At 36.8% G+C, this 20648-nt stretch overlaps 1 protein-coding gene across 3 annotated transcripts in view; it reads left to right on the forward strand.

The window, feature by feature from the left end:
• The window catches only part of ENPP3 (ectonucleotide pyrophosphatase/phosphodiesterase 3), a 75831-nt gene extending 55743 nt beyond the window's left edge, over nucleotides 1-20088 (forward strand). For all 3 annotated transcript variants that reach the window (XM_030316363.2, XM_030316360.2, XM_030316362.1), the window contains 6 exons: nucleotides 1123-1277; nucleotides 8148-8283; nucleotides 10794-10871; nucleotides 11493-11625; nucleotides 13236-13392; nucleotides 19822-20088. In XM_030316363.2, the coding sequence (XP_030172223.1) occupies nucleotides 1123-1277; nucleotides 8148-8283; nucleotides 10794-10871; nucleotides 11493-11625; nucleotides 13236-13392; nucleotides 19822-19992 (830 nt within the window). In that variant the 3' untranslated portion in view covers nucleotides 19993-20088. The remainder of the gene's footprint in view (nucleotides 1-1122; nucleotides 1278-8147; nucleotides 8284-10793; nucleotides 10872-11492; nucleotides 11626-13235; nucleotides 13393-19821) is intronic.
• The last annotated feature ends 560 nt before the right edge of the window (nucleotides 20089-20648 follow it).

The following is a 20648-nucleotide window of genomic DNA, read 5'->3' on the forward strand; positions in this document are numbered from 1 at the left end:
GAACACAACAAATTCCTTGAAATGGTTGTGCCTTCTCTACGGTCCCCTGTTCCCTTTCTTAGATGTGAACAGGGTTCACTGCCTGGGTTGGAGTCCTACCTTTACTGCTTCTTGGCTGTGTAACCTGAGCCAAATCACTTAACGTCTCTGTGCCTCTGTCTACTCATCTATAATAATGGTACCCACCTCATGTGGTTGTAAAGACTGAAAGAATTAATCCATGGAAAGAATTTAGAACAGCGCCTGGCCTGTAGCGACATTATTAATATCCGTTATCTTTAAAGTATTCTTGTGTTAAACTCATTGGGCTTGTTTCATCATTTTTAAAATGGAGATACCGTCTTTATAGAGTTTTTATGAAGATTAAATGAGTTAATCTATGTGCGCACTTAAAATAGTGCCTGACGCACAGTAAAAGTTCAGTCAATGTCTTGGTTGGTTTATAATCTTTTTATAATCTATTGAGTGTTATTTCATGGCATGAATACCTTGCAGGTTTTTAAAGTATCAATAATTGATGGAGTTTTAGAATATACTAATGGGCAAATAAAAATAAATACATTGGGACATACTTTTCTTTATAAAATTGCAACATTGTTCCTATGATAATTATTAATGTAGGTCATCTTTGTTACAAAGTATGTCCTTTTGATTTTGAGGTTTTTCCCTCTTTAAATATGTCCTGTGAGCTGTTAGCTGCTTGGCTAAATAACTTATCTAAGCCCTAGTTTTGTAATATATAGAGTGGGATAATAACACTTCAGAGTTGTAAGAATTAAGAGGTTAAGTATGTAAAATATTTATGAGAGTAACTGGCATATAATAAACCACCAGAGAATGATGGTTTTTTAAAAGTTTTTATTTATTTGAGAGAGTGAGAGAGAACAAGTGGGGGAGGGGCAGAGAGAGAGGGAGAGAGCGAGAATTCCCACCAGGCTCTGTGCTGTCAGCATAGAGCGCCCATGCAGGGCTCGAACCCACATGAACGGAGATCATGAACGGAGCTGAAACCAAGAGTCAGACACTTAACCAACTAAGCCACCCAGTACCCTGAGAATGATAGCGTTATGCATAGAAGCATTTGCTAATTTTACAACCATTTTTATGTTATTGTCATTTTAGTAACAGCCACAGAGAAACTGAATGTGCCATTTGGGAGGCCCAGGGTCATGCAGAAGAACAAGGAGCACTGTCTTCTCTATCACAGGGAATATGTCAGTGGATTTGGAAAAGCTATCAGGATGCCCATGTGGAGCTCATATACAGTACTCAAGCCAGTAAGTTTCTGTGTCCATTGATCCCCAAAGACTGGGAAAAAAACATTTGTAGCTCTCTAATATTCTAAGAATTGAATTTTGATTTTCAGTAGAGGTCCCAAAGTGAGTTTGTCTTGTAAGACAATAGCCCAGATATTGTTTAAAGGTATTTATAGGTGCTGTATGGGTGCAAAAGAGGAACACACTGAGTTTTGCCTGGAGAAATTAGAAGGTGCTTACAGGCCAATTGGTAAGGCAGGTAGGAAATATTTCAAAAAGAAGCAACAGGAATACAGAGGCATTTTATACAGAGGCCGTTTATTTTGTATATCCTACATACACAGTGGGTGCACCTGGAAGGTGATGGTAACTAGATTATAAAGGGCTTTATATTTATTTGATTATTTAACAAATACCTTACTATCTGCTGTGTATATTATGGCAGGCACAAGGAACACAATGTGAATAAAAAGTAATCCTTCCCTGAAGGATACAGTATTCTAATAAGTCAGGCTAGACTTACATGTATAGATGTGCCTTGTCATAGAGCTCTCCAGACTGAAGTTGAGAATCCAACTGTTTATATTCTCTTCCTTTCTCACTGTCTGGGAAACACCTTTTGGGTAAGTGACCCTGGGACGTGTGGCTAGCAAAATAAAGAAAATGTCAGATCTCTAACTCACACCGTATACAAAATTAAATTGCTGGTAGATTTATAGACTTAAACGTGAACAGCAAATCTGTTTTCCTTTGTGTATATCCTTATGACCTTGGGATAGAAAAGGATTTCTTAGGACCCAAGAATAAAAAAAATTATTAATTTGACCATATTAACATTAATGTGTGACAAAAAGACAAAGTTATGGATGAGACAATATATTTGCATTGCATATAAGAAACAAGAGATGAGTAGTATCCAGAATGGTAATTAGGATCTAGACTAGCTAATAAATTTCTTCCAATAAACAAGAGAACAAGAGAATGATAAACTTCTTAGTTAATAAATGGACAAAGACTATGAGCCATGCAATTGAACTTCATTAGCAATCAGGGAAATGTAAATGAAAGCAAAAATCAGTCTGCCAAAAACCAGTCAAAACCCCCCTTCAGGGCATGGATGGTCCTGTTTAACGTATCCGCACAATAGAGCTGCCCTGTCAATGCTTCCTGAATGACTGTGTTGGCTAGATTAATCCCAACCATTATTTTTAAAGGCTTTAGGACAATGCAGTACTTTCAACCAGCAGGGTAAATAAATAATCAGGAAGCTGTTTTGTAAAGAAAATCTTGATATCTTAGATCCAAAGATTCTGATGACAAACGTCAACCTATACTGTTCTTCCTAAGGGTACAGATATTCCACCCCTTTTAATGGCAAGGAAGTGATTGGTTTATTTAGTTTTCTTCTGTTCCAATTTAAGATTTCTGGAGAAAAATAAGCATATTTTCCCACTATTAATTGAAGCTTTGTGTGTTCTGAACACCAGCTCTGCTGCTGACAATGGTTTAATTGTGGTCAGTGGTAGGAGAGCCCTGATATTTCCCAATGTGGGCAAATATTTTACCAACAGTTACCTGAGTTCATGTGTATGGTTAATGGCAACATCACTTTCCTAATACACAACATGGTGTTTGTGATTTTCTTCAACATACTGTGGAACAACAATATGAAGTTGTTTATTCCTTGAAATAATTTCTATTTGTTTTTGTTTTTGAGAAGGGCAGTATATTTAAGGCCAGTCTTATTATTCAGTTCTCTATTTTGAAAAGTCCAGGTTATCAGGGACTCTGTGGAGTTAAGGGGAATGTTGATGTTTTTAATACTTTCCCCTGCTGTCTTGCATTCCCGAATTTATATGAGCTTTAGCGGAAATCAGAGGCAGAGAGATTTTAAGTGGGCTCAGACCAGGCGTTTAGTACAATTCTTTTTTGTTATTGTTTTAAAACTGGCTTCATTGTTACCAAAAGTTCCTGCCCTTTCACTGATCCCACAGACCTACTTGTATATTTCTCCCTCCATGTGACAGGATGGAATTCTAGCAATTTTCTGCTTTCTAATTCAGAAATTACTCTGTTAGTATGTTGTGGTTCAAGAAAATTACATACAAGGATGTTTTGAGATTCACATAAAAATGTTGTAAATCAGCCCTGTGTTTGAAAAAAAAAAAAAATCAGACTTTAAATAAGCACTTTTTGGAGCATGGGCCCAATTGGCTTGTGCCTTTAAGTTTTATGGAGCTTTTGTTTTTCTGTGGTTTTGGTGGGTTTTCTAATTTTTGTTGTTGTTATTATCTCAGAAGAGTTCTGGAGAAGTAGCTGTGATTTGAAATCATGGTCCTAACAACAACTGCTTCAAAACCATTAGAGTTGATTAGACTGTATATGCATTTTGCTTCTGGGCCTGCTCAGTAGGGCCAGATGAATGGCTTTTTCTGTTGCTAGGTGAAAAACTGAAATTAAGAGCAAGAACTATGATTATGTTTTAGAATGTATGCCTTATAAATTTAAAATAAATCAAAGAACTTTTTCAGAGAAGAAAATCTAGCACACTTGCCAAGCACTTCTCTCTCTCTTGATCTATATTCGTACATACCTCGCTTATCACTGGATTTTGGCCGGTGGTGGGGGGGGGGGTGGACGGGGAGGAGGGGCTCAATCTCACTACCGTGAGATCATGACCTGAGCCAAAATCAAGAGTCGGACACTCAACCGACTAAGCCACCCAGACATTCCTTCGCTGGATTTTTAAATAGCCTTGTTTTGTTTCCAAAGTTTCCTAGCGCTAATATTATAAATTATGACTTAATCATGTTTTGTGACTCTTTAAAAAACTAGGAACGTTATTATGTATTGCAAACATTTTTTTAACTATAAGAAATATTTTTCCCTATAGAAAAAAGCCACATGCCCAGAAGAATAATTTAAAAAGTATACAGTTAGTATTGTTACCATAAGTTCAGATGGTAACAATCCAATCTTCAAATAAATAACTAGCTTTTATGATCAGCCTACAGGTAAAGAGAGTCTGTAGCTTCAATAAAGATACTTTTATCTCCTGTTCAAGTTTTATTTTAACCCCATGCCAGACTAGAAATGAAAGTATCTTGCTTTCCTGTCTGTGCTCATCACCTACTTCTCTTGAAGAATTTTGAGAGCTAGGGAGTTCAGATTTTATCTGAGTGTCTGAGTTCTATTTATTCTTTTCCTGACTTTTCTCCCCTGGCTTAAAAAACTCTAAGGAACTCTGAAAAGCTAGCAGGGCTGAACCTGTTTCAGTGTGTGGAGGTGCTGGGGGGGGGCGGGGGCGATGGTTCACTGTATCTTCTCTCAGGAACCCAGGACTCAGAAATGACATGACCACACCTCCCCTCTATCCTTTTAAAGGGCTGCCTAATGCATAACCTCATGTTCATACAAGAGGCCACATCCTGTCTTTCCTAGTCTTGATGCACTTGTATTTGGGGTTCAAGTATGGTATGTATGTAAGAAACAGGATTTTCAGTACGCAAAAGAAGTGTAACTTTTTTTTAGTACTTTCTGACTAAACCCATTTTGATCCATGTGCCCCAAAGTCTATGCTACTTAGAGAAAATAGCAAATATTTTTGCCCGTTATTTGAGTACAACTTCTACAGCTGCAGTCTCATTAAAAATTACAATACACTTCCCTCCTTAACATTTTTATTATTTTAACTGTTGAATGCAGGCATTTCACCTTGCTTACATTACAGAAAATGTGACCATGGCTACATTCATGTAATGCACACTTCAAGTAAAGCTTACAAAGCAATGAAGATTTAGAGGAAAGCGATAGGGATGTGTGGTAGGAACCATCAACTCACAATATTCTGGTTGTCTACGCAGCTGACAGTCGATATTGTTGGTTCTCCCATTTTGCAACATCTTCACGTGCCCCTTTATGTCAAGTGGAGAAACCTGGTCATTGAGAACTGTTTGCTAGGGTGTGTTTTTGAAAGAATATAAACAGATGTTTTTAGCTTTCCAGTGTCTGCACCAGGAGAGTGAAATAAATGGTGAGAGCTAATCCATTGCCTCTAACACAAAAATCTTCATGTTTCTTGGTTTACTTTTTGGTTTGGTAGATTATATCACTCAGGAACTTCCTGAGAAAGGAAGACGGAAAGGTACATTTTTGAGACTTTGTGCATCTTTTTTTTTTTTTTTTTAACGTTTATTTATTCTTGAGACAGAGAGAGACAGAGCATGAACAAGGGAGGGGCAGAGAGAGAGGGAGACACATAATCTGAAACAGGCTTCAGGCTCTGAGCTGTCAGCACAGAGCCTGATGCGGGGCTCAAACTCATGGACCATGAGATCATGACCTGAGCCGAAGTCGGACGCTTAACTGACCAAGCCACCCAGGCGCCCCAACGACTTTGTGCATCTTAACAAATTCTTATTCTATCTACACACTTACTTGATGGGTTATGTTTAGATTTTAGAGGTGATTTTTCTTCAAATTAATAAGACTTCCTGGACTGATTCTCTAATGTTTTTATATGTTCTCTAATTTTTTTTCCATCTTTTGTTAAATTCTACTTTTTGAGAGATATTTGCAACTTTATCTTATAACTCTTATTGAATATTTTGTTTCTGCTGTCATAACTTTTTATATCCAAGAGCTCTTTCTGCCTTTTTTTTTTTTTTTTAGCATTTATTTATTTTGAGAGACAGAGACAAAGCATGACTCAGGGAGGGGCAGAGAGAAGGAGACACAGACTCTGAAGCAGGCTCCAGGCTCTGAACTGTCAGCACAGAGCCCGACGTGGGGCTGGAGCTCACAGACTGCAAGATCATGATCTGAGCTGAAGTCAGATGTTTAACCAACTGAGCCACCCAGGCGCCCCTCTTTCTGCTTTTCTATTGTGTTCTCTTCTTTCTGTATGGATGCCGTACATACTCTCATCTCTCTAAGGAGTGAGTTTTCTTCTCTCTCCGCATTGTCTCTTTTTTGTCTTGGTTCCTCCCCCACCCCGACAAAACGCCTGATGATCCTTGGCTGTAATTTTATATGTTAAGGGAGAGGAACTAAGCTATGTGGCTGGGGCTTGCAAGATGATAGACTTCGCTATAGGTTGATCAGGATGAGAACAGCCATTTTGTTGGGGATTCCCAATGGTAAGCATCTAGGTTTCCTTTCAGGCTGGCTTTTGTTTCCCTGAAAAGGGACACTTTTAATCTGATCCAGCATATATAATTGGTAGCCTTCATGGTAGCAATGAGACTGACAGGAGTCTTATCATTCAGTATGTAGATTTTTATTTAATCCCATTACTTTCAATATGGTGCACCTGCTATCTGGGCAGGTGTCCTTTAGTCTGGACATCCCTCTGGTTCAACCTCTCTAGTGAGTAGATGTTTTATCTAGCCTCTTTTACAGACTTTCAACCTATACTCTTCTTTCTGGCCCTATGTACATTACCTGTCTTTAGGAAACTCCCAAGTTCTACCCTTGGGGTTTGGCAGTAGGAATCAGCTTCTTTGTGCTTTCCCCAATCACAGGCTTTTGGTTGTCAGTGTTTACTGCTCTATCAAGTCATGTTACAATAGTAAACAAATAGGATTTCCAGCTTCTGAAAATTTCTTATCCATTATGTGTCTTCATCATTAATGTTCTTTTCAAGGGATTTCAGAAGGGAACAGAGATAAATGTGTTCAATCAAGTTGACAAGTCTATTCAATTTCTGTATAAGTGTTTTACAACCGAAGTGTTGTAGTATGTTAGAGGGTACATTCTCTGGGTGACTTTCCCCAGACTTCCCTCATCTTTATCTCCTACCTATTCCATGTCTATTCAATGTCTATTCTCCTACCTATTCTTCATCGTACTCTCTTGCCTATGAATATAGTGCACAGTGTTTTTTGCCTTTTTCTTTGTGAATTGAGCTTATGCATATTATTTTTTCCCACTTTATTGAGATATAATTGACACATAACATTGTATAAGTTTAAAGTATACAACATGATTTGTATATTGTAACATGATTGCCATATACATTTTAGACATCATAGCTTATTTTTGCTTTTAGCACATGCAGTGAATAAAGGATATCTTAAATTAATTTAACCATTTTTTATAAATTATTTTAAAAATTTTGTTAAGAAATATATACATTGTGGGCAGTAGTGGGCATATGAATCAAAATCTGAAAAAAAAATGAATAACAAAATGTTTACTCACTCATGGTTACAACCTAATTGAAATATGATGATGATTTAATACTGTATTACCTTAAGTACTTGGGTTAGGCAGCATATTTATAGGATGCTTGCTAGTGGATAAATTATTGTATTAGTCTTTAAATAGAGTTACAAAGAAAATTATAAAAAACTTGTTCCTATATTTCATGATAAATTAAACATGGCTACAATTTTTTTTTAATCCCCAAATAAGTAAGATCAGACAACCATAGCTTCTTTGAATTAATCTCAGGTTGCCCAGTTGAAGAAGAACAACATCCTTAGTTCATATGTGTATTTTTGAAATAAATTGTTTGTTATTTATTTTCAAAATTTACTTGCAGGTACAATATATTTCACCACCTAAAAGTTAGATCCTAAAAAGAATTTTGGTTTTTAGCAGTAGCTCCCATTATTCCTTTTTTACTCCCAGTTCAGGATTTTATTCTGTAAATATTCCTTTCCAAGATGTATTTGATTTGCCCTCGCAGTGTCCCTAACCAGAAGGGAACCACAGAAGAAAACATTGCTGAAGACATCCATTTCCATTGCTTGCGTAGACCTGATTCACTAAGAAAATAGGAAAAGGTTAAATGAAAAACATTCTAGGGAAGTTACAAACCATATAAGGTGATGGGTTAGCCACAACTGTGGGTGTAACTTTTTTTTTTCTTTTTCTCTCTTTCAACAGGGAGACACATCGCCTCTTCCTCCCACTGTCCCAGACTGTCTGCGGGCTGATGTTAGGGTTGCTCCTTCTGAAAGCCAAAACTGTTCCTTTTATTTAGCAGACGAGAATATCACCCACGGCTTCCTCTATCCTCCTGGTTAGTATAACTCTTTTTTAGGGCAACAACTTAGAAAGCCCTCATCAGCTGGATGTGGGCATGTGCCTTAAACATATGCTCCCCACCTAAACTACCTGCTTGGGCTAAACTAGCTGCCCAGAGGCTTCCAGTGGTTGTGGGCTGACCTGATACAGTGTAACAGCTATAATAAAGACTAATAAATTTTGCAGTGGGAACCACACATCGGCTCTAATCTGGCCCAGATGTTTAGAGAGTTCGTCAGGTTTAAGTTTAATTTTAAAACGGAAGATTCTTTGGAGATGGATGCAAAGCGTCTAAAAAAATATTTTTTCTGGCTGCCACCCCAGCTAAGGCCTGCACCGAGAGTGCAGCTGTGTCTGTGGCGAGAAATCAGGCTGGAATTCTGGCCTGTCACACATGGGGCAAGCTCATGTCCGACAATTTCACACCGTGGATTAAATAGCTGAATGAACTTTACGTTTTTCATTTGTTTGTTTTAGAAAATGTCTCTTCTCTTGGGAACATACAAAAACCAGTGTCATTTTCCCTTTTTTAAAAAAATGTTTATTTTTTATTTCTGAGAGAGAGAAAGAGAGAGCACAAGTGGGGGAGGGGCGGGGGGGTGTAGAACAGACCATCCCAAGAGGGCTCCACGCCCATAGCAGAGAGCCCGACGCGGCGGAACTCATGAACTGTGAGATCATGACCAGAGTTGAAGTCAGATGCTCAACTGACTGAGCCACCAAGGTGCCCCACCCATGTCATTTTTCTAAACTCAAATCTTTTCCCTATTCAGCAGGAAATGTCATTTTTGTTAACTCACTCATGAGATTTTCAACAATTTCAGCTTCTGGGAATGGGTTTGCTTCTGCTGTTTGGCTTCATTTTTCTGGAAGCCATGACCTACAAGGTCAGTTTAGAGATTTATAATTTAGGGATTCTTACAGTAAGGAAAGAAAGGCTTAATGAAACCAAGTAGCATGTCAGTTTAAATTCCTAATGCTGAATTAGGACAAATAAGCTGATATATCTTATTAAAATATCTTCAGACAAAGCTCCCAAACTTATGCAAACCATAGGATAAACCTTACATAGTTGCAACATTTTATTAATAAAATTTTTAAATTGGCATATAATATTGTATCTGTTGAGCCATAAGGCATTTGTTGATATATAAATGTTTGCCTTGACAAAGAGATGAAATTAATAAGTAAACAACTTGTCTCAAAAATTATTAAGGATGAAATGAAACTCTGCTAACTCTCCACTACTCTGTTTGTTAAAAAGTCCGTTGTAAGTTAATCTTATTTTTCTCTGAAAAGGAGGTAATGCTATATTGATGGCTATCCCAACTTTCAGGGCTTAGTTTAAAAAGTAGAAAAGGCTTCTAGGGGTTCTGAGGACTGTGAATAACATGTGAAATTTTAAAGAAAAAACCCAACAACTTGTTTTTCCTTGCCTTTTGGTGCCCCCTCATTAGCCTTTCATTTAAATATTAGTTAACACACCCAAATGTATGTTTAAACACAAAGAGCATTATAATTATAATAAACATTTACAGGCTTGCAGCTTTTTTAATCCTCAGGATATTTATATGACATAGATGCCATGAGACAAATGAAATGCAGAGGGACATAGCATTTTGCTCTAGTGGTTCAGCTGGTAGGTGATGGAGCTGGGGTTCCAACCGAGGTAGTCTTGGTTCTAGAACATACTATGCCCAGCACTCACTGTGCTAGACAGCACATCCATGAGTCCTCAGAACCAATCCTGTGTGGTGTCATTAGCAGTCTTCATTGAGTTAAAACTAGCTCTCTGAAGAAAATTTGATTTTAGAATGGTTACTTATAATAGCATTATTATTTTGTGCACATTCAATAACTATGCATTCACGTTGGTATAGTGTTTGTTTTCTAGGGCTGTTGTAACAGATTACCACAAACCCACTAGCTTAAAACAATAGAAACGTATCTCTCACAGATCTAGACACCAGAAATCTAAATCAAGGTGTTGGCAGGGCCAGGCCTTCTTTGAAGGAGAGAATCTAGGGGAGAATCCTTTTTTTACCTCTTCCTGCTTCTGGGGGCTCCGGGCATCATTTGATACATGGCTCATCACTCCTAATCTTTGCCTCCGTCTTCCCAGTGCCTTCTCGCCTGACTCTCTCCTGTTCTCAACGCACTCTCTTTTTATAAAAAACACCAGCCCTCTCTAAGTCCAGGATAATCTCATCTTGAGACCCGTAACTCAGTTCTATCTGTGAAGACCCAATTTTCCTGTATATCACATTCACAGGTACAGCGGGGTTAGGACTTGGACGTATCTTTTTGAGGGTCACCATTCAACCTACAGGCATCAAATGCATAAAACTGCTGGCATTATTGATAATGTCTGCTGGAGAGTACTTAGTATCCCTATGTTTTGACTGCTAATGAATTTTCATTAGTATGTAATTGTATTTTGCTTAGTATGGAGTATGATACATTTTCTCTTCTAGTTTGATTTCATCAAATTCATTTGTTTTGCAGCAAACAATAGAACTTCTGATAGTCAATATGATGCTTTAATCACAAGTAACTTGGTCCCTATGTATAAAGCATTTAAAAGTAAGTATACATTTAGATTATTAATTTAAGTACCTAAGTGACTTTGTGAACTTACAAACTAAATACATCTTTTATGGCAATTTCTCCATGATATTGGGTCATTATGTTCTACTGCTTTAAATTTAGGAATAGGAAGGACCTCTGGCATAATTTTTTTTTTTTTTTACTTCAACTTTGGGTGCCTTGTGACTAGAGCTTCAATAATTTATTTTTAATCCTAATTTAGCTGTAAATGACTGTTCACAAAACAAAATTTTACTGACACTTACCGTAAGTAAATGTTAGGTGGTTTGTCCCTAGAATCATAATCAATACAGCAGTCTGTAGGTTCTGACCATTATTTAGTATCACTGTCCCCAAAGCAGCTCAGCACTAGGGAGGAATTTGGAAACAAATTTTACTGTAATTTCACAACGGCAACTACATCGGCAACAAGAAATATCATCAACGTGGCTATTTATTTAATTGTGTTGTATGGACTGTTTTGCAGAATTACCTAATCACCATGGACAATTACCAAAGCAGTCTCTGATGCTATTTAAATGTACCTGTCTGTAATAGAAAATATTTCCATATGCAATAAGGGTTGATATTTTTAACATCTTATTCTATTATTTTTAGAAATGTGGGATTACTTCCACAGTGTTCTTCTTGTAAAACATGCCATGGAAAGAAATGGAGTAAATGTGGTTAGTGGGCCAGTATTTGATTATAATTATGATGGTCATTTTGATGCTCCAAATGAAATTACAGAGTAAGTAATTTGAAAACAAATGGACTTTTTGATTTAGCAGTGGGATATCATGAGGGGAAACCTCAGTACTCTAAATAAAAGCTTAGTATTTGAAATATTACACAATATATTTATATAGAGATGTTATCATTGACTATTTTCAACCATCTAAATATATAGCAAAACTTTTATACGGCAAATATTTAAACTAATAGGCAAGGAAAAAATGTCCAGGAAGAGTTCAGCAAAATTTTTATTTGGAAAATTTCTAAACAAATGGGCACAGGGAAAATGTGATTTTGTAAAAGTTAAAGAGATAAGGAAGACTCACTGTATATCAGTAAACATAGAAGCATTCCAGCAAAAAATAAATAAATAAATAAAATGTCAAGTAGTGACGATTCACAATGTTGTCCAATAGTGAGTGATCCATAAAATACCTTCCAGGAGAGGGTATAGGCTTCCCCTAGAAAACCAGTCCTAGTAATCTGTACATTTTTGTACTAAACCTGGTCATAATATGTTGCTAAGAACTACCTTTGAGTGCAGTATACAGGCATACAGAGTTTTAGAAGTTTTATCTTTATTATCAAAATGTTTGAAAGGCAAACTAAATCATTGTGCTGTCTAAGCCTACATTGTGCAACACAACAATTTCTACCTATACCTTCTGATTAACATTTTTGATGACCCAGTGTGTGGCCTTTTTCTATTTTCATTTGCCTTGTTCTTATTTTAGTGTTTATTAATCCTATATTTCACCAGTTAATAATTCTAACAAACACTTTGATAGCACTTTACTATATGCCAAGTATTTTTCTGTACACATATACTTCATTTAGTCCACAAAACATTCTTAGGTTAGATTCTTTTAGCCCCCATTTAGAGAGGAGGAAACTGAGGCACAGAGAGGTTGAGTATCTTGTCTATGTTACACAGCTGCTAAGTGGCAAAGCCAGATACAAACCCAGAAGTCTAGCTCTGGTTCATGTAAAAATCCTAAAATCCCAGTAATATCGCTCCTTGTAGCAGCTCATATTTTTTTTTACCAGGCTCATAATAATAGCTTTCCTTTATCGTGCTCTTAAATTTTTTTTAAAATACTTTCATGTTCATGATCTAAAAGACTGTCCATCTGTTGTACGGATTTATTTCCATATCCGCACTGTGAAGTAGGTAGCACAGGATCACCTCCATGTTAAAGTTGAGGAAACTTACTAAGTCATAGAAAGTTAGAGGATCAGCACCCGCCCAAATATCTAGTGGAAATGCACGGCTAGGGTTGGAATTGGGGCTTCTTTGTCCCAGTCCCTGCTCCCCTGGAAAAGGTCTCTGTGAAGTATAAAGTCAACAAAGCTGGGAAACACAGGAGGCAAAATGTCATGGTCTGCTTTTCTTTGGATTCTAATATTCTTCATTTATGCTAAAATGACCAAGTTTGGACTTCTATAAATTTCTGTTCTGGCTCATGGAAGTCTAAAAATATGTGATAAGATTTTGTACTTTCTATTCACGTACTTTTTTCTTGGACTATATTTTTACCTTGGCATTTAAAATATTTATATAATGACATTTATAAATTTTAGAAGCAAAAGTATAACAACATCCAATCTTTTCCATTGTGTTTTTAGATATATAAAGAACACTAGTGTTCCCATCCCAACTCATTACTTTGTGGTGCTGAGCAGTTGCAAAAATAAGAGCCACACCCCCAACGCCTGTCCTGGGTGGTTGGATGTCCTGCCCTTTATTATCCCTCACCGACCTACCAACGTGGAGAGCTGCCCTGTGAGTATGCTCCTGGAGAGTCCTCAGGACCTGAGAAAATGATTAGTCAGATCTCCTCCAGGCTTTTATAAAAGTGGCTTTGGCTACAACATGGGCAGGGTTGTACTAAAAATTACCACATTTTTAAGCTTTTCCTTAGACTATTGATCTTTATGTAATAGATATCAATTTAAATATGGATATGCCTACATGAACATGTTTTAGATATGCGTATCTTACGTATTTTATTCATACACATTGTATTCACACTCACTCAGAAGGGAAGGGTTGGTACCTTATTAATATTTTGATTCTTAATATAGAAATTTAAGGTGCTGTGCCAAAGTTGGCACTAAATTAATGTTTCCTGAAGGAATACGTAAAAAAAACTCCATCAACTTGAAACGTGAGGTCTGAAATTAATTACATATACATACGTACAATGAGTTAAAGTAACTCTTTTTTTAAACATCATGTGTTAGTCTACTTCAGCATCTTTATGGATCAAGGAAAATTGTATGTAACTAGTTACTTAAATTTGCCTGAATTTTTTTAGAAAAAAATATGTATTCTTGTAATTTGGTTTCACTAGTCATTCAACAAATATATTTTCACAGTGTACAGTACTGTGAAAGAAACTTTTTAGAATGCACCAAGGAGAAACACATAGTCTCTGCCCTCACGGAGTACATCTATAACTTTGATATGTAAATGAGACATAAAAATGAAATATAAATAAGGATAAATTAAATATGGACATGTAGATAATATAATATTATCAGTTGATAATATAAAAGTTATTTTTAAAATATAAAAGTAAGAGATGTCACAAAGTTGTTATTAATTGCTAAATACTGCTATAAGGATTTAGTGTTTCAAATTTGAAACACATTTGGCAGGAATAATCAATAAAGGAAGGTTACGTAAAATGAGAAGGGAGTAGGGCTGGGCCCTGAGAATGGGCAGAATTTGTACAAATTGAGAGGATTAAGAAGAACCTTCAGTGGAGAAAAGATTTGGTAGCGGGTTGGATGCAAGAGCCAAAGAAAAAAGGAGACTGGAAGATGAATCAGAGATTTTAAATGTAGGTAATTAGAAAAAAAAAAAAAAAACAAAACATAGAGGGAAGTTAGGAATGAGAACTATTTTGGCAGGTAGATAAGATAGTTAAGTTTAGGCATGTCCGTTGTAGAAATAGGCGTTCACATGGAAAATCCCATAGGCTAGTAGAGACTGGAAAAAGCATAGGTTCTAGGCCAGACTGGGATTCATCTTTATTCTTTTAGATGTTCAACACATAACTGCCTTCATCATACTATGTATTGTGGGAGATACACAGATGAAATAGACATGAATTCTATTAAAAGTGCTCATAGGCTAGCCCATAGATACCTAGTAAAATAGAAGAAAGAAGAGAAAAGTGGCACAAAGAAGGACAGATAAAATTGTTGTAGGACTTCAAAGGAGAAATATTTCCTGGTAGGGAAGGCGACATTCTAACTGGGTCTTGAAGATAGGATGTGAACTTGAATGTTTGAATGGTTTTTCAGTGACTAAAGATGGAGGGCATAGGTTAGAGGCTAAACAGTGGGTCCCTCATAGTCCTAGAGTGGGGAAAGGTTTCCAAAAACAGGGAAGCCATCATTCTTCACTTACTCTTCCAGTGGCAGACAGTGGTGACTAATACAGTATGGTGCTGGCTACCACTGAATCAGAATTAAATAGTTCTTTACAATGGGTTGTAGGTAGAAGAAACTATTGGATATCCCTGATCTAGGTCCTTATTACCTTTTATCAGGACTTTTAAAAATGAATCTTAAGTAGCTTCATTGTCTCTTGTCCTCCTCCCCTTCACCTCTGTAGTATACCAGTTTACCTTAAACCTTAGGTTTTCATTATGACATACTTTTTCATCCCAAAACGTTATCTACCCAGAATAAAAAATGAAAACAAGCAAACAAAAAACTCCTAGCCTGCACTTAAGACTCTTCACAATTTATCTTTGGTTAGACCTGCAAACCCAAGTTGTGGGCTAACTGAAGTCCTTGAAACTACTTGACATATCTTGGGTTTCCCTACCTCAGCGTCACTGCTCCTACTTTTCTCTCCTATAGTGCCCTTGTTTTCCATCTGCTAAAAATTCTACCTACGCTTCAAGGTAAAGAACAAATGCTATAAAGCCTCTGACATCCCAAGTAAAGGTGATCTTGGAATTAATAGGGAGTCATCTCCATGGAATAAGACATCAACACTAATGAACATTATCTAAGATTTTAAGGAATTTGAAGTATACTAATAAGGGTATGGCATTTATAAAGGTAATTATGAGACATAATATGATGAGTGTAAAGCAAATTTAAACCAAGCTATGAGAGAGATTGTGAACAAGATGTGGCTGTCAGACATGAGGGAGGTGAGAGGCAGTATGGAAAGGGTCAAATGTAACTGAAAACTTAGGCATAACTGACTAGGACACATATAAGACAATCAGTTGTTTTGGGAAAGATGAATTCGCTCTTTTTAGTCTTCAGATTGAGAGGCTAGTTGATTATCTAGGAGGATACATGAGAAGCAGCATAGGATAGATCTTAAATGCACGGATTTGGGAGTTGGACATCTTGTGTTCAGTTATTGATATGGCTTCTTTGGGTAAATAATTGAATGTTCATCTCCTCAACTGTATAAAAAATCACCTTCCCTAATAAAATTGCTGTGAGCATTAGATAAGTTTTAAAGAAATCACATCTTATGTTGGAGCTACAGTCAACATAAAGTGAAATTGCATACAAGCAAAATCCTCTACATATCAAATCACCCAATAAGTACCAGTACATATACAAACTATATCCTAATATGGCTAAATCAACCAATATTTCCACTAGCATTAGAAAAGGTACGAGTGCTTTAAGCTCCCAATGAAATAGTTGTCTTGCTTTCAGGGGTATGTTGTAAGGAAACTGCACTTTTAAACAATCACTCCACCACTGGAAGAGGTTTGAGGCAACTAACACCATTTTGTAGAAACGATAGATTCATGATTCCACCCCACACTTGGTCTGGGGAATTAGATTCATGCTGCCTCATTTATTTTCTTCCGTCTCTTGTCCTTTCCGTATTTTCTGCCTTTTTTTCCCCTTTTTATTTTTTTTTCCCTCAGCTTTGTATTGTTAAATCCCTGTCAGTTAAAAGAGAATGTTGTCATGAGTCAAAGTGACTGTCGTTATTGTAGCTTGCTCAGCAGATATTGGAAAATGCAGGCATGGAACTTGGAAGAGAAACCAGAACTATAGAAATAGATCTGGTATTAAATCATGGGAGTGAAGTAAAGTTGCCAAAGGAAAGGAAGTGGAAAGAAGAGATCCAAAGTTCAAATTGAGGGAAATGTCTATCTGCTAGGATGGAAATCACTAGCATCAGTTGAAGAGATAGTGTTCACTGAACAAGTCATCAGTTAGAGCTATGAAAGAAAAAAGGAAATTTTAGAAGCCTGTAGTGATCAACTAAGTGAAAGTTCGAAAAACAAAAATCCACTCAGCTGGGTTATCCTTGCCAAAGCAATTTCATTAGTGTGGTAGCAGCAATAACCAAACTGTATGTGGTTAAGGGGAGAAGATAAAGAAGTAGGGTAGAAAAATACTGAAACTGATATTGCCTGAAAAACCCAACAAAGGGCATTGTATTTTAGGGGTATGCAATACTTCTGTTTATGTAACAATTTGAACACATACACAGTTGACTCTTGAACAATATGGGGGGGGTTAAGGGTGCCAACCGCCACACAGTTGAAAACCCACATATAGCTTTTAACTCCCAAATCTAGCTACTAATAGCCTACTGTTGGCTGGAAGCCTTACAATAGCATTAGTAGCCCATTTAACACATATTTTATTACATGTATTGTATACTGTATTCTTACAATAAGGTAAGCTAGGGAAAAGAAAGGTTATTAAGAAAAGCACAAGGAAGAGAAACTACAATGACAGTTCTGTATTGTATTTATTGAAACAAATCTGCATATATGTGGATCCTCACAGTTCAAGCCGATGTTGTTCAAGGGTCAGTTGTTTTTAAATATAGCTCATAATCACTCTATGTTTGCAAGGCTGCTCTTCTGTTGGATGCATTAGTACAGTAAGAGTTGTCTATTGCTGGCTTCTGTTCGGATTGCTTGGTGCAGGTGAACTACCTGGTATTAAAGAACTTGAGTGTTACCCCTGACTAGACAGAGTTAGGTGGCCTGCTTTAGGTTTATTTCATTGCAGTTTTAAAAGAGGGTAGACCTGGGGCGCCTGGGTGGCGCAGTCGGTTAAGCGTCCGACTTCAGCCAGGTCACGATCTCGCGGTCCGGGAGTTCGAGCCCCGCGTCGGGCTCTGGGCCGATGGCTCGGAGCCTGGAGCCTGTTTCCGATTCTGTGTCTCCCTCTCTCTCTGCCCCTCCCCCGTTCATGCTCTGTCTCTCTCTGTCCCAAAAATAAATAAAAAACGTTGAAAAAAAAAATTTAAAAAATAAAAAATAAAAAAAAAAATAAAAGAGGGTAGACCTAGTCAGGTGTTGAGTGAACATTTAGTTGGATGGGTACCAACTAAGCCATGAGGGAGCAGAGTAATATAAATCAAGTGGGAGAAAACTTTGTGAAAAAAGTGATAAAAAATAGTGAATGCTGCTGAAATGGGAAATAAGGGCAGAAAAAAAAAAGAATCAATTAGATTCTTGTTGGAAATAGGCTCAAGTTAGTACACTGCGTATTTACTTAAAAAATTAATGCACATCGTGAATCTCACAGAGAAATGCTTGAGTGGTTAGAAACAAGAAGTAGTTTCCTCTTACACTTCCTCTGGCTCAAATAATAGCTGCCTATTTTAAGCTTGCATATTTAAAAAAAGAAGTAAACCAGGGGCACCTGGGTGGCTCAGTTGGTTAAGCATCCCACTCTTGGTTTGGGCTCAGGTCATGATTTCATGGTTTCATGAGTTCGAGCCCCATGTCGGCTCTGCATTGACAGTGCAGAGCCTGTTTGGGATTCTCTCTCTCTCTCTCTCTCTCTCTCTCTCTCTCTCTCTCTCTGCCTCTCCCTCATTCGTGCTGTCTCTGTCTCTCTCAAAAAAATGAATAAACAAAAAATTTAAAAAAAACAAGTAAACTACTATGCTGAAGTCAAATGAGAGTTATTAAAACACATTCATCTAAACAAACCTTTAAATTTTCTTACTTTTAAAAAAATCTAAATGGAAATTAGCAGTACCATATGAATATCAGAAAATTAATATATAAAAAATAAGAAATTTTATAGAAATCCTTAGCTCTAAAGGATTGAACTAATTTTTATATAGTAAAAAACCCATTAAAAGTCAGATGGCCAAGAAATATGTGAAAAGATACTCAACTCTGATGATACTCTGGGTAATAAAATCAAACAGATAAAACACTATTTCACACTGTGATTTGGCAAGGATGTGGGGAAGTAGGTATTCTCTTCCACTATCAATGCAAGTGTAAATTGGTATAAATAACCTGAGGAGCGTGAGGTTTAATATCTGGGAAAATTAAGTTGCATGTACTCTATGATCCAGCAATTCCATTTATGTATCCTAGAAACTCATATTCTTGGATACGGGAGGCATGTGCCAAGTTATTCATTACAGGATTATTTACAATGCCAAAAATACTATCAATATGGCAATAAAAAGAAAATAAACTATGCTACCACAAACCACAGCTAAAAACAACTGATTTAACTGACTCTGGATATATCTCTATGGATAGATTGCACACATAATTCTTTTCTTTTTAATTTTTTTAATGTTCATTTATTTTGAGAGAGAGAGAGACAGAGCATGAGCAGGGGAGGGGCAAAGAGACAGGGAGACAGAGGATCTGAAGCAAACTCCAAGCTCTGAGTTGTTAGCATAGAGCCCAACATGGGGCTCAAACCCATGAAATGTGAGGTCATGACCTAAGCTGAAGTCAGAGGCTCAACTGACTGAGCCGCCCAGGCACCCCTGCACATGTAATACTGATTGAGAAAGTAATTATAGAATACCACTTATAATACCGCTTATATAAATTGGAACACTCATAACTCATGCTATATTTTGTAGATTGATGTGCTGTAAAAATTTTAAAACATGGACTCGTGCTAATTATTAGTTCTGAGTAGAAGGACATTGGGGATTTAACTTCATCTGTAATATCTTATTTCTTTTATATCTGAAGTAAATACTAAAATAGCTAAGCTTTATGACTTTGTGGTGGTCTGTATTTGTTATAACATACTTTTTGTACTTCTGTTTTCCTTTTATTTTAGTAAACAACAAAATTTAGCTGTATCAAGTTAAGATTTAAGGCAATAAAAAACACAGGGAAAAGGAAAACCTCTAAATAATAGAAGATCCCTCTGTTAATGAAAAATAATGCCCTATGAAAAACAGGCTTTTGTTTCACTTTTACAGGAAGATAAACCAGAAGCTGTTTGGATTGAAGAGAGATGGAAAGCCCACATTGCCCGGGTCCGCGATGTGGAACTTCTTACTGGGCTGGACTTTTACCAGGAAAAAGTACAGCCTGTCTCTGAAATTTTGCAACTTAAGACATATTTACCCACATTTGAAACCGTTATTTAACTTAATATATAAATGAATTGGGGCAGAATGTAAATGATTTTTCTGTTAAATAATCACAAAATAAAGTGTTCTATTTTTCCTGAACTCTTCTAAAAAGCCATGTCACAGAATTTTCATTATTCCCCTCTCTTTTTCATCTCTACAAACGTGTGTTAAAGTTCCTCTTTTTTTTTTTTTTTTTTTTTTTTGCACAGAGATTGTGCTGTGGTATACCTACCATATTATATTTATTATCTTATTTATAATCTTTGGCCATATTTTCTGCCCAGCATTATCTAAAGAGAAAGGAGACCAGGTTAAGTGTCACTTTGGTGAAGGTTATACAAGAAATGTTGCATTTGACAATTAGACAATATTTATTAAAAGAAGCACATTACCTCATTCAGTAATTTCACTTGTAAAACCTGCCAACAGGGGTGCCTGGGTGGCTCAGTTGGTTAAGGGTCCAATTTCGGTTCAGGTCATGATTTCACGGTTCCTGAGTTTGAGCCCCGCATTGGCTCTGTGCTGACAGCTCAGAGCCTGGAGCCTGCTTCAGATTCTGTGTCTCCCTCTCTCTCTGCCCCTCCTCCATTCGCACTCTGTCTCTCTCTCTCTCTCGAAAATAAACATTAAAAAAATTTTTAATAAAAAAAACCCCATGCCAGTATATGTTT

The sequence above is a fragment of the Lynx canadensis genome, chromosome B2 (assembly GCF_007474595.2).
Source record: "Lynx canadensis isolate LIC74 chromosome B2, mLynCan4.pri.v2, whole genome shotgun sequence".
NCBI lineage: Eukaryota > Metazoa > Chordata > Mammalia > Carnivora > Felidae > Lynx > Lynx canadensis.